This window comes from Myotis davidii, unplaced genomic scaffold, assembly GCF_000327345.1.
Source record: "Myotis davidii unplaced genomic scaffold, ASM32734v1 scaffold1494, whole genome shotgun sequence".
NCBI classification, from domain to species: Eukaryota; Metazoa; Chordata; class Mammalia; order Chiroptera; family Vespertilionidae; genus Myotis; species Myotis davidii.
Window position 1 is genome coordinate 3,723,041 of NW_006286246.1, and position 11,839 is coordinate 3,734,879.

The 11,839-nt window shown below is 59.4% G+C and overlaps 1 protein-coding gene across 1 annotated transcript in view; it reads left to right on the top strand.

The window, feature by feature from the left end:
- The window catches only part of IGF2R (insulin like growth factor 2 receptor), a gene marked incomplete at its 5' end in the record, with an annotated part of 85,721 nt that overhangs the window by 21,703 nt on the left and 52,179 nt on the right, over positions 1–11,839 (top strand). Inside the window, 5 exon segments of the mRNA XM_015560021.1 lie at positions 1,899–2,061; positions 2,101–2,272; positions 3,109–3,212; positions 8,590–8,754; positions 11,692–11,832. Coding sequence (XP_015415507.1) covers positions 1,899–2,061; positions 2,101–2,272; positions 3,109–3,212; positions 8,590–8,754; positions 11,692–11,832 — 745 coding nt within the window.

Consider the following 11,839-nt stretch of genomic DNA (forward strand, 5'->3'; position numbering starts at 1 on the left):
ATTGCTCTGTCCTTTGGCTGTTTACGCAGTTGAGCACAGCTGTAAACTCCGTGAGGGTAGGGCGGTCTGGGTTGTCCTTGGCCGGTGCCCAGTGGTGTTGCATGCACGTGTGGCTGTGAAGTGTTTTAGCAGATGTGGGTGCCGATGGACGGAGACAGCCCGGAGGAAGGGCAGGGCTTCCCCCTGATTTATTCCCGTCTCCTCCGAGCAGAGGGAGTGAGGAGGAGGGGAGTTCTTGGGCCAGGGAGCCCTACTCCCCTCCCCCCAAATAAACGTGGAATGTGCCGTGGCAGCCGGCCAGCTTTGTGCGCTGGGGTATGGGGACAAAGGTTTAGTCCCGACCAGCTTTCCACGTTAGGTCCCCAGACTCCCAGGGCCCGCGGTGGCAGCTCACAGGACCCGCCTGGCCGCCCTGGGCTCGACGTCAGCTCTGAATGCGAGGTGGAGGGGCTCTGATTTATTCCTTCCGTCCGTGCCTACGCATGGGAATGGAAACCTTCTCAGGCTGCGGAGGCCGTCTCGGGGCCGCGGGCTCACAGGCTCCCCCCTCGTTGGCGCCGCGTTCAGTGAGGACCTGTGCACTGGAGAGGAGTGGGCGCCCCCTCTCCCGCCCGCCCCTCCCGCCCTCTCCTCCCAGACATGAGGCACCGCGGTGTCCGTGCAGGGGCTGGTTTGCTGCTAGGAAGGGAAGGGTTCCCGCCCAGGCTAGCTGTTCACGGGCAGCACTCGGGTTACATGTGGTGCCTTCATGCTTGAAAGTTTGCTTAAGCGTTTGCGCTGGCTGTTGAACACTTTTAGGAGCTGGGAGTTCAGTCAGCGTGTATCTTGTAGATCTCTTTAAAAAAGCTTTAGTGAATGTACAGATGGCAAAAGCCCCTGTTGTAAGCACAGGAACAGAATTGTGCAACCAGTGCCCCCGTCTGATGTTCGGACGTGTCCATCACCGCGAAAGAGACTTTGTGTGGCCACTGCCACCCCTGCCCCAGCCTGGCAGCCACAGCCTGTGGACTTGCCTTTCTGGGCATCTTGTGCAGTGACCGTCTAGTGCAGTGACCGCACACCGTGTGCCTTTGTGTCCAACTTCTCCCACGCGGCCCGGCCGCCGTCGGCACGGGTCTGACCTGACCGCCGAGGGCCGCAAGCACCAGCTCTGAGTCAGAGAGTCGGAGCTGGACACGCCACTTCACAGCTTAGTCATCACATGACCTGTGTTTGCAAACCAGCGTGGAGGCCTGTGCCTGGCACGTAGCGGCGCCGGGTGAACATTTGCAGAGCGGCGGCGCTCAAGAGGCAGCAGCCCTGCCTGATGCTGAGCAGGCGATGGTTACGGACGGCACTGCCCTCCGGGAGCAGGGGCCTCCCGGCCTCCGTCCCTGTCCCACCGCAGGCTTGGCCAGAGCTCACGTCTGCGAGGCAGCGCCCTCGCGCAGTGAGTGGGTGAGGCCCTGTCCCTGGGGCAGGAGCACATGGAGGCGTGCCCAGGACCCTGAGACAGTCGGGAGAGGGGTGCAGGGCCGTCTCCCTAGAGGCTCCCAGGCACAGCGATTCCCACGCAACTTGGGGGGGGCCTTTGGCCCGGGCTCCCCAGCTCTTCTGATTGAAAGGCACGGCTGCCCGCCCTTTGCCTCACTCGCCTGGCTGCTGCTGAGGCCGGGGGTGTCGGGTGACGCTGGGTTCAGGGTGCACTGGCTGAAGCCCAGTGTGACCCTGAAGGGGTGGGGGTGCTGGCAAGTCCCTGGGGTCGTGGCGAGTCAGGGAGTCCAGACACTGAGGGTGCAGAGCAGGGACAGGAAAGCGTAAAACCCAGCAACTGACTCCTGAGACTTCAGAAGGGGGAACCTGGGTTGAAGCTGAATGCTCACAGTTTAATTTTGCACCTTCCCAACCGTTTCCGATAGGGCACCCTTCCCAAGCTCACGGCCAAATCCAACTGCCGCTACGAGGTCGAGTGGGTCACTGAGTACGCCTGCCACCGGGACTACCTGGAGAGCAGCAACTGCTCCCTGAGCAGCGCGCAGCACGACATCGCCATCGACCTGTGGCCACTGCGGCAGAGCCGAGGTGAGAAAAAGCCTCTCTCATTTGCTCCCTTCTCTCCAGGTCGTTACTACACTGCCGACGGGAAGGAGTACATTTTTTATTTGAATATCTGCGGAGAGATTGAAGCAGCCCCAAAGGCCTGTAATGAGAAGCAGGCTGCGGTTTGCCAAGGGAAGAAGCCTGATTTCACTCAAGTCAGAGCGGCAGGAAAATTCCAGAGCCAGACTCTCCGGTGTGTAAACAGCCTTCCCGCGCTTTCCGAGCGCATTGTGTCTGTTCTCGTTAAACTCACCCGACTTCCCGTGGCCCTTCCTCCTCTGTCCCCGCAAAGCCCAGGAGCCGGGAGGACGCATCCCTCCCTCCGACCTGCCTGGGGGTGGGGCCTTGGTCACTGGGCACCGGGCTGCTCTTCCTGGCTGGACAATGAGATGGCTCCTGTTAAATCTGTTTGCTTTACAAGCCATTGTTTGGAAGGAGCCACACTGTAGGAAACTTACTTAATTAGTTTACAGTTGAAGCAGCTTTTGTACTTAAAAATTTATGTTTCCTAGCTTCCCGTTGTCTCCGGCATTTGGAGAATCTGAAATGCCGTTAGCGTAACGTAAAGGTTTTAAACAACTAAGAAAACACACACAGCCCAATTCTCATGGCCCCTGACTTAGTGGTCATCGTTACTGAGCGAGAGGCGATGCCGTTCCCTGAGAACGCGCATCGTCCAGGGCCCGCAGGTAAGGCTGCTCCGATGGCGGTGGCCGCAGCACCATGCGCTTCACGGCCATTGTTTGTCTTGTACAAAATCCAAGGAGGAGAGCGGAGGAGTGTGCAGGCTACAGCAAACCTTCGGCGCTGTCCTGCCGCCGTTATGACTTTGAAGTAAGAGGACGATAAGCCCGTCCATTTGGAACTCATTTCCTCTCGCCGTTTTCCCCGGCTGGCGGGAGCGTGCTGTTCTGTGTCAGCACCGATCTGTCGGGGGCATGCGAAGGGCTTAATGGAGAAGAGTTTAAAAATGCAGGTTCCTCTCGGGGTTCTGCTAAACATGCCTGCATGTGTGTCTCCAAAATCCAGGTACTCGGACGGGGACCTCACCCTCATCTACTCAGGAGGCGATGAGTGCAGCTCGGGCTTCCAGCGCATGAGCGTCATAAACTTCGAGTGCAACGAGACTGCGGGTGAGCGTGCCCGAGGGCGAGCACTTGTGTCTGCGTCAGGCACCGGGCACGGGTGTTCCTGGGAGTGGAGCGCTGAATGGGGCAGTCAGGCATCCTCCAGGCGTGGCACCTCCAGCCCCCAGCCAGCGACACACATCCTGTTTCCACTTTCCTCCCCTCTGTTTGCTTTGGGAGTGGGCCCAGCGCTGGGCCTGCTGGGATGGAGGCTCTGCTTTGGGTTCCATTCTCAACAGCATGGGTACGGATTCTGCAAGGTGGGTCTGCTCTCTGACCCCTTTTCTTGTACAAACCGAGGTTCAAAGGGACCCTTTAAGATGGTGGCCCAGTGATAGCGGCTCGATTTTGGGATCCCAGGAGGTTGCAGAGCAAGTTTGGTTTTTCCGAGCGATTACGATAAGCTTCCTTTTTAAAAATATTTTTATTGACTTCAGAGAGGAAGGGAGAGAGGGAGAGAGAGAGAGAGAAACATCAATGAGGAGAGAGAATCATGGATCGGCTGCCTCCTGTGCGTCCCCTGACTGGGGATCGAGCCCACAACCTGGGCCTGTGCCCTGACTGGGAATCGAACCCTGACCTCCTGGTTCACAGGGTGATGCTCAACCACTGTGCCCCGCCGCCGGGCAGGAGAAGCTTCCTTGAGGTCACTCTGCATCTGCAGAGGTGACGGGATCCGTTGTCATCAGGGAGCGGGCCTGTTGACCTTCCAGCTGGGACCCCAAGTGTCTGCAGGCTGGCCCTGCCTCTGCACCTAGTGCTGGTTCTGGAGCCACCTGGCCCACGAGGCCGCTAGCCCAGGTCCTCCCGGCTCCGCACACTGTTTTGTGTGTTTGTGGCAGCGTCGGCCATTTGGTCATGGGCAGCTTTTGACACGGTTCGCTGCAGAGCCCAGGAGAGGCAGCTGTGCGTGATGGGAGTGGGGCCCTGAGAGCCGAGCCTGGGATGTGAAGGGGCTGGGAAGAGGTGGTGAGCAGAACTGAGCTCCCATAAACTGCCCAGCGGGCCCCAAAGGGGGGCCTCGTGCAACAAGGGGGGCCTCGCCCACACACACGCCCTTCCTGCTGCTCCACTGCCCTTGATCCGCTGTCCCTCGTGCCCGGCAGCCGCTCCCCCACGCACTCTCGCTGACGGGAGACGGCCGGCCGGCCCTGTGAACTCACACGTTCTCTGTGAGTCACCACACACGCTGTGTTCACACTTGCTTGTTTGACCTTGTCAGACCGATGGACACAGGGCCCGTGAGGCAGTTCCTGGCCAGGAGCCGAGGGAGAAGGGAACTGGCCAGTGTTGTGCAGGGTGACTCAGGTGGCCCTGAGTGAGTGCCGTCACCCAGGACCTCACCAGGAGGGAGGCCCCGAGGCCAGATCTGGAGTCTGGGGAGCCTCGGGATCGAGGCAGTGAGGGAAGACGGGAGTGAGGCAGAGCAGGGTGGCTGTGGCGCCGTCTGTGGCAGAGGGAACAGCTCTCCCAAGCCATGCATTTGGGTCGCGGTGAGCAGCTCCAGGGTGTATATTTAGACTGTGGCTAGAGATGACCCTAGAAGGGAGAGTGGGCAGCCCCGGGACGAGTGCCTACGGCCTGTGGAGGAGGTGACGTGATCCCGAAGGGAGTGTGAGGCCCGGGGGCTCCTGGCAGGTGGGGACGTGGCTTAACTGGGTGTGGCCTTGGCTGGGCTGCGCCTCCCATCTGGCTCGAACACCCTCTGCCCTCCACGTCCTCTGTCTCCATCGTCCTCCCCTCCGGGTTCACAGGAGACCCTCTCTGCGGCACCCTGCCCCGCTGTCCCTGTCCCTGGGAGTGCAGCCTGCTGCTGAGCTGTGTCCCCGGATTTTCTGCCCTCGGCGTGCCAGCCCCTTCCCCAGCCGGGCCTCCCGGCCCCCACCCCCGCTGGCCGCTGCTCGGCTGTGGGTGACTCCTGTGATCCCAGCCTCCCTCCCTCGCGATTACCTCTTGGCCTCGCTCTGGGCGTTTTATAAATGACTTGGCCGCGGTCTTTGGGAGTGCGCTGATCTCATCCGGGCACGCTGGGAACATGGGATCGTGATCCAGAGAGATCCCGGCGGAGGAGGCGGAGGCGGAGAAGGGCACACAGATGGGGGCTCACGGGAAGGGGTGTAGCCGTTGTGCACATGAGCCGAGGCGTGAAAAAAAGACTGCAGGCCCTTTTCTCTTCCCTCCTTCACTTCTTTATTAGAAAAAGTTTTCGCAAGAAAGAACATCACAAGAATGAAAGTTCATTTCCCCGCCACTCAGGTTTAGCGGTCATTCATGTTTTGCCAAATTTGCTTCATAGAAACCACAGGTCGCTGACGGAACATAGCACTCCCCTCCACCTTCCACCCGGCGATTAGCAAGGGCCCTAATGCCGGAAACGCGGTGTTTCCTGGCCGTTTTCATGGTGATGTGACCAGGAGGTCGATGGGGAGATGGACGTTCTGGGGCGGGGTCTTGAGCTCAGGCCGACCTTGGGGTATAAAATATGTAAGGCTGCCCGCCCCCCGCCCAGGGCTTCCACTCCCGTCACCCCCGGTACACACTGTAACACTATTGCATTGTTACTGTGTCCACATCTAGGTTGGGAGGTTTGAGAGGAAGTCCTCTGGTGGGTTCCATGCTTACTGGATAGATGTAATCATAGGGTTTTGCATGTGAACGGGTGTTAATTGGCTGTGTTTATAATATGGCTTATAGTTTAACTTGGATCTCCACGAATTATTTATGCTTATAAATCTATGGCCCATGCACACTCTTCATACATTTATTATTTTTGCCGTAATATATTTTGAGCCATCTGTTTCAATAACTTAATGTCTAGTTTGCTGTAATGAGATACCCTATTTTTGTGAAATAAGGACCTTAGATCATTTTTTGGGAGGAGTAATATATTAGGAGAGGCTAATAAGAAATCTAAAAATTTAAGCAACTCATTACCTTAAATGTTTATTTTCTTTAGTTTACGCCATTGCCCATTGCAGGGGCTGGAGGCGGGGCCCTGCTCCAGGGGCTCACTCAGGGGCCTTGTGCCCTCCGTGCTGTGTTGCTGCCTGCCGGCCGCAGACGTGGCCTCCTCGGACCCTGCAGGATGGGAGGGAGCAGCAGTTCTTCAGTGGCACGGGCCCACCTCCACGGCAGGGGGGCAGGAAATGCAGCTTAGCTGTGACAGAGAGGAAAGGTCCCTCTTGGTGAGGGGCAGCACTGCCCGTCGCAGAGGGACGGGGGAGCGGGGGTTGTGCCCCGCAGCCAGGGAGCAGCGCCTGGTTCCCCTGGAGCAACCACTCTCCGCTGGTCGTGGAGTCCATGCTGGGAGCATGTGCAGGCCGCGCTGGGAGGGGGCCACGGGGGCCAGAGCGCCAGGACCGTGGATTGACAGAGGGAAACACTCATACAGATGCTCTGGTCGGGGACCCGCCGCCTGGGAGAGTGGTCCCAACGGCAAAGCCCACTGCCCTTCACGGCAACAGAAGAGGCTCAGGGAGGGCGTGGGGCTGAGTCGCCTCCTAAAGCCGTTTGAGGAGTTAAATCAGACGGGCAAGGTGCACCCCACTGCTTATCCATGGACTCCCACAGATCCTCGGCTCGTTTCAGATGCAGAAGCCCCCGCTCGGAGTGGGGGGGCTGCTGGGACCCTCGTGGTCGGATGGAGTCGTGCGTCAGCTAATCTGGTGCAGGGCGCACGCAGCAGTTCGAGGAAACGGGACTGTTTTCCAAGTAGAGACATGAGTCACCGGCCGTGACGCGGGGGCGGGAGCGAGCGGGCGGCTGGCTCCTGAGCAGTGGCCCCGCCGGCGGTGCGTGTTGTCAGCAGGGAGGGGGTCAGCCCTCCCCCTTCGAGAGAAGGGCTCTGACGTTCGAAAGGGAGCCGTGGCCGCAGCGGTGCACAGCAGCGTTGCCTGTGCTCACGAGCCTGGCGCGGGGGCCAGCCCGTCTGGATTGGATCCTGGCTGCTCGCGTTCTAGCTGTGAAACCATCGGCAAATTATGCAGCCGCCCCGAATCTAGTAAACGGGCTAGAATTGTGCCTGTGCCATGGGGTGCTGAGGATTGCCTATGCCGGTTTTTATAAAGTGCTTTAATCAGAGCCTGTGCCTACAGCCGGCCCCACGGCACACTCAGACGCCTGCCCAGTGCCTGGCTCAGGCTGTGCGCAGTGCAGGGGAGCTGCTGGTAGCGTGACTGTGCTGTTTGTAATATTAAATGCTTAATAGAAACTGCAGTGGAAACCTCATTTTCCCTTGGTACAGAAATCATTTCCCTTTCCTGGAGAACATTGCGCACTGTGGGGCACTGCGCCGCAGAGGCGGAGCTGTAGGACTGGGAGGGGAGGATTGCTAAACCAGCAGGGGAGGGAGACAGCCTGGTGCCAGCGTCCACCAGCGTGGAGCGGCCCGGGGAGAGGAGTCAGCACAGCTCGGCGACCCCCGGCTGGCTCCGTGGACCGGGGGCGACCTGGTCCGGGAGGAGCTGGCTTCCTGGGCAGAGCTGAGCTGTGGGGCTCCTCGTGGGGAAATGGGGGCTCCCTGATGGGGTGGTCAGCAGACTGCAGATGTGAGCAGGGTGTGGGAGACACGTACTCATGCAGTCCCCAGAATGCAGGGCGCTGGCGCCACCTGGAGGCCAGCCTGCAGCTTTGCGAGGTGACGCCCACAACTGTTGCAGTGGGGGGACTGTAGGACGGGTCCCTCTTCTGCTTTCAGCCCCAGGGAACTTGTCTTGCCCACAGCGACATCACTGAGCCCGGGGCACTCCTGGGACGAGCTCTGGCCACTGCCTCCTGCCCGTGGGTCTGGTCTGGCCCAGCAGCTGGCAGAGCTGAGCTGACCGCAGGCCTCATTAGCACCCTTTCAGGGCCCCATCCAGCGTGTGTAAACAGCCTGTGTCCTACCAAGATGAAAGGGGCGCAGGCTGCTCTGAGGGTTGGGGTTAACGGAGCTTCTGCTCTAATCTCAGCCCTCTGACCCCGGGCTTTGGGGCTGAAGTTCGTTTATGTTCAACTGCGTCTGGGTTGCTGGCTGTTGGTGTCTTCCCTGTTTCTCCCCTTGCTCCTTTGACAGCCCTGGGTTTAGGCATATAGTGGAGTGTGTGTTTGTTTTTAAATATATTTTTATTGTTGATAGGTTACAGATATCTCCCATTTCCCCCCTTCCTCTCCTCCTCCCAACCCCTCCTCCTGCCCCCCAGGCCTTCACTACCCTATTGCCGGTCCGTGGGCTGTGCATATAAGTGTAAAAGTTCTTTGGTTTTTCTCTTCTCGTCCCCCAACCCCACATCGAGGTCTGTCAGTCTGCTCCATGCCTCCCTGCTTCGGGTCTTATTTTGTTGGTTAATTCATTGTGTTCATTAGATTAGTGGAGTGTTTTATTTTTCCTTTTCCAATTGCACAGGTAACGGTGGGAGAGGCGCTCCTGTGTTCACCGGGGAGGTGGACTGCACCTACTTCTTCACGTGGGACACGAAGCACGCGTGTGTGAAAGAGAAGGAGGACCTCCTGTGCGGCCTCACCGACGGGAAGCGGCGGTACGACCTGTCCGCTCTGGCCCGGCATGCAGGTAGGCCCCTGTGCCCGCCTGTAGGTCCCTGTGCCCGCCGGTAGGCCCCTGTGCCCGCAGATAGGTCCCTGTGCCCGCCCATAGGTCCCTGTGCCCGCCGGTAGGCCCCTGTGCCCGCAGATAGGTCCCTGTGCCCGCCCATAGGTCCCTGTGCCCGCCGGTAGGGCCCTGTGCCTGCAGGGAGGGCCCCATGCCCACAGATAAGGCCCTGTGCCCGCAGGGAGGTCCCTTGTGCTCACAGGTAGTGTCCTGCGCTCACAGGTAGTACCCTGTGCCCACAGGTAGGGCCCCCGTGCCCACGTGGGTCTCAGGCGCATGCGTGTTGGGGACACATTTTCCTGTCTCCTTCCCCACGAACATTTGGAAAGGCTGTCCCTACTTCCGCTGCCAGCTCACCAGTGTGGCCTTTCCCTCCTCACGTAGCAGTATGAGTGATGAGAAATGACACTGACTCATTGCAGGATGTCTGAGTTTGAGGCCGGCATCACTGTTCTCCACTTGGGGTACTTGGAGCTAATCTTGCCATGTTTTAGTAAAAACTGCCAAGTGCCTACTGTGTGCCAGGCCTTGTGCTTGGTGATTAGAAACTTTTTAAAAAAAATCCTCACCCAAGGATATTTTTTCCATTGATTTTTAGAGAGAGCGGAAGGGAGGGAGGGAGGGGGAACAAAAGAGCGAGAGAGAGAAACATCGATGTGAGAGAGCCACATCGATTGGCTGCCTCCCGCATGTTCCCTGACTGGGACCAGGGATTGAACCTGTAACCCAGGTACATGCCCTTGACAGGTAATTGAACCCAGGACCCTTTGGTGCAAGGGCCAACACTCTAACCACAGAGCAACACTGGCCAGGGCGAAACTTTTTTTTTTTAAATTTTTAATTTAAACTCTTGTGGCTAAGAGAGTAGATCTTCCAAGTTCTCATCGTGTTTGTAACTGTGGTGAAGGACGTTCACTAAGCTTATTGTCATCATTTCGCAGCATATGCATGTAGCAGGTCATATTGTGCACCTAAAGCGAATACAATGTTACATGTCAATTTTATCTCAATGAAAAAATTCAAAAAATAAACGGAGAGTCGGCTGGGTTCCCACTGAACAGGTGGCTGCCAGGCTCGGAGGGTGGGGGGTTTGGGTAAAGGTGGGGGGCTGGTGGGCTCATGCCTTGGGCCTCAAGCTTTCCGTTGGCCTCACTGCTCTTTTCCCATCTCTGTGGTGGATCAGGCTCCTCTCCCGCCTCCGGTTCTTCGGTGAGGCCGAAAGGAGGAAGGGCGTGGGAGCCCTTGGGACACAGCCACGCGGGCCTCGTGGCGAGAGCCTCGGTGCGGTGTGCGGCACTGTGCGTGGCCGAGGCAGACATGTGGCTGCACAGATGCTTGCTGAGCGTCTGGCACCTGCGGCAGGGACCACGTGCTGGGGACCTGGCAGCAAACCTGACCCGCGTGCCCCGTGCCTGTGGGCCTGAGAGCTGAGCAGGCAGAGAGCCTGGATGGCGAGGATGGGGCTTCACGGGGAAACCGAGTCTGGCTGGGACGTTTCTGGTTTTATCTGGTTTTCAGCCGCGCGGGAATTGGGTGTCTGCAGAAGCAAGCTGCGTCTGGGAGGTGGAGACGGTCCCTGGGACGGGGGAGGGAGGTGCCTGGAGTCACATAATGACCAGCTGTGACGGGGACTCGCGTTTGGAGTCCCGCCTGCTTGGGAACGTGGCATGGTCAGAGAAGGTTCGTCTTGCGTGGACGTGGGCGAGCCTGCCTTTGAGCGTGGGCCGGCGGAAGTAGGTGGATTGTGCTCTGTGCCCCAGGGCCCTTGCACTGCTGGGGACGTGGCCTGGCCAGCTCTGGTGCGTGTGTGCTCGTGCGGAGGCTGGCTTCCTGTGAAGCGGGACGAGCTCTCGGCTCCGATCACAGCCTGGAGCGAGGACGGGTGTGGCCACGTCCGGCCATGTTGCCGACCCTCTCCCGGGGGTTTTCTCGCAGTCACATGGGTGTGACAGTAGGTCCCTTTATTCAGCCTTTTTAGAAAACATCACTGGGACCACACCCCTAGGGTCTGCGCTCGTGGGCCCGGCGCCTGCCCTGCTCTGGGCCCCCAGGAACCTGAACTTTCTCAGCTCCTGCACCCACTGGCTCCTGGGACCTGTGAGCTGAGCTGACCCCCTCCCTGTCACTTAAACCTCCTCCTGCTCTGCAGCCTTCACCCACCCGAGACCCCGGCTTTCAGAGGGGCTGTCCCGCTCGCTCACTCGCTCGGTCGTCGTGGGTTCTTCAGGGTAGTGACGTGGGTGTCACTCCCCACGCGATCCTAGCAGCTCCTTCGACACCCGGGCCCCGGGCGCGAGAGGAGCCTGCGCCGTCTCACCCTCTTCAACAGCCCGGTCCCCCCGGCTGTTCCTGCCGGTCTGCCTGCCCCCCGGGCTGGCCTCCTCCGGGAGGACCCTTTGCTCTCAGCACCGGGCAGGTGCGCCCCCTGCTGCTGAGGATCTCAGTTTCTGTGTTGTGTTTCTGTGTCGTGTGTGACAGCCTCGTGAGCTGTTGGAGTTTGGGGACCACGCGTGTCCCGTGCGCCTTCTCGGTGGTTGACGGAGGGGCCGTGACTGACGGCTGGTGCTGCCCGGGCCCCAGCGGGGCTGGCGTCCGGACTTGGTTTTGGTTTCTGATTTCATACCTGGGAGAATCTCACTGTTTAATGGTCTGTCCCCCCCGTGACCCCTGCTCCCGGGAGTGCGGGGCGCGGTTATGGTTTATTTTGTCACGTTAAACAGAAGCGGAGGACCTCGGGGTGTGGCTGTGCCTGCCGCCCGCCGGCCCAGAGCGTGAGGCCGAGGGCTGGTGGCCACGTGCTCGCTGAGCCTGTTGACACCCCCCCCCACCCCCCATCGTTTGTGGGAAACAATCGCTGCCTTTGACGAAAGAAGCTTCTTTTACTTTATTTGTTCACAGAGCCGGAGCGGAACTGGGAGGCGGTAGATGGCATCCAGAAGGAAGCAGGGAAGAAGCACTTCTTCATCAACATCTGCCACCGGCTGCTGCCCGAGGGCCAGGCCCGGGGCTGCCCCGCGGACGCGGCCGTGTGCGCCGTGGGTGGGTG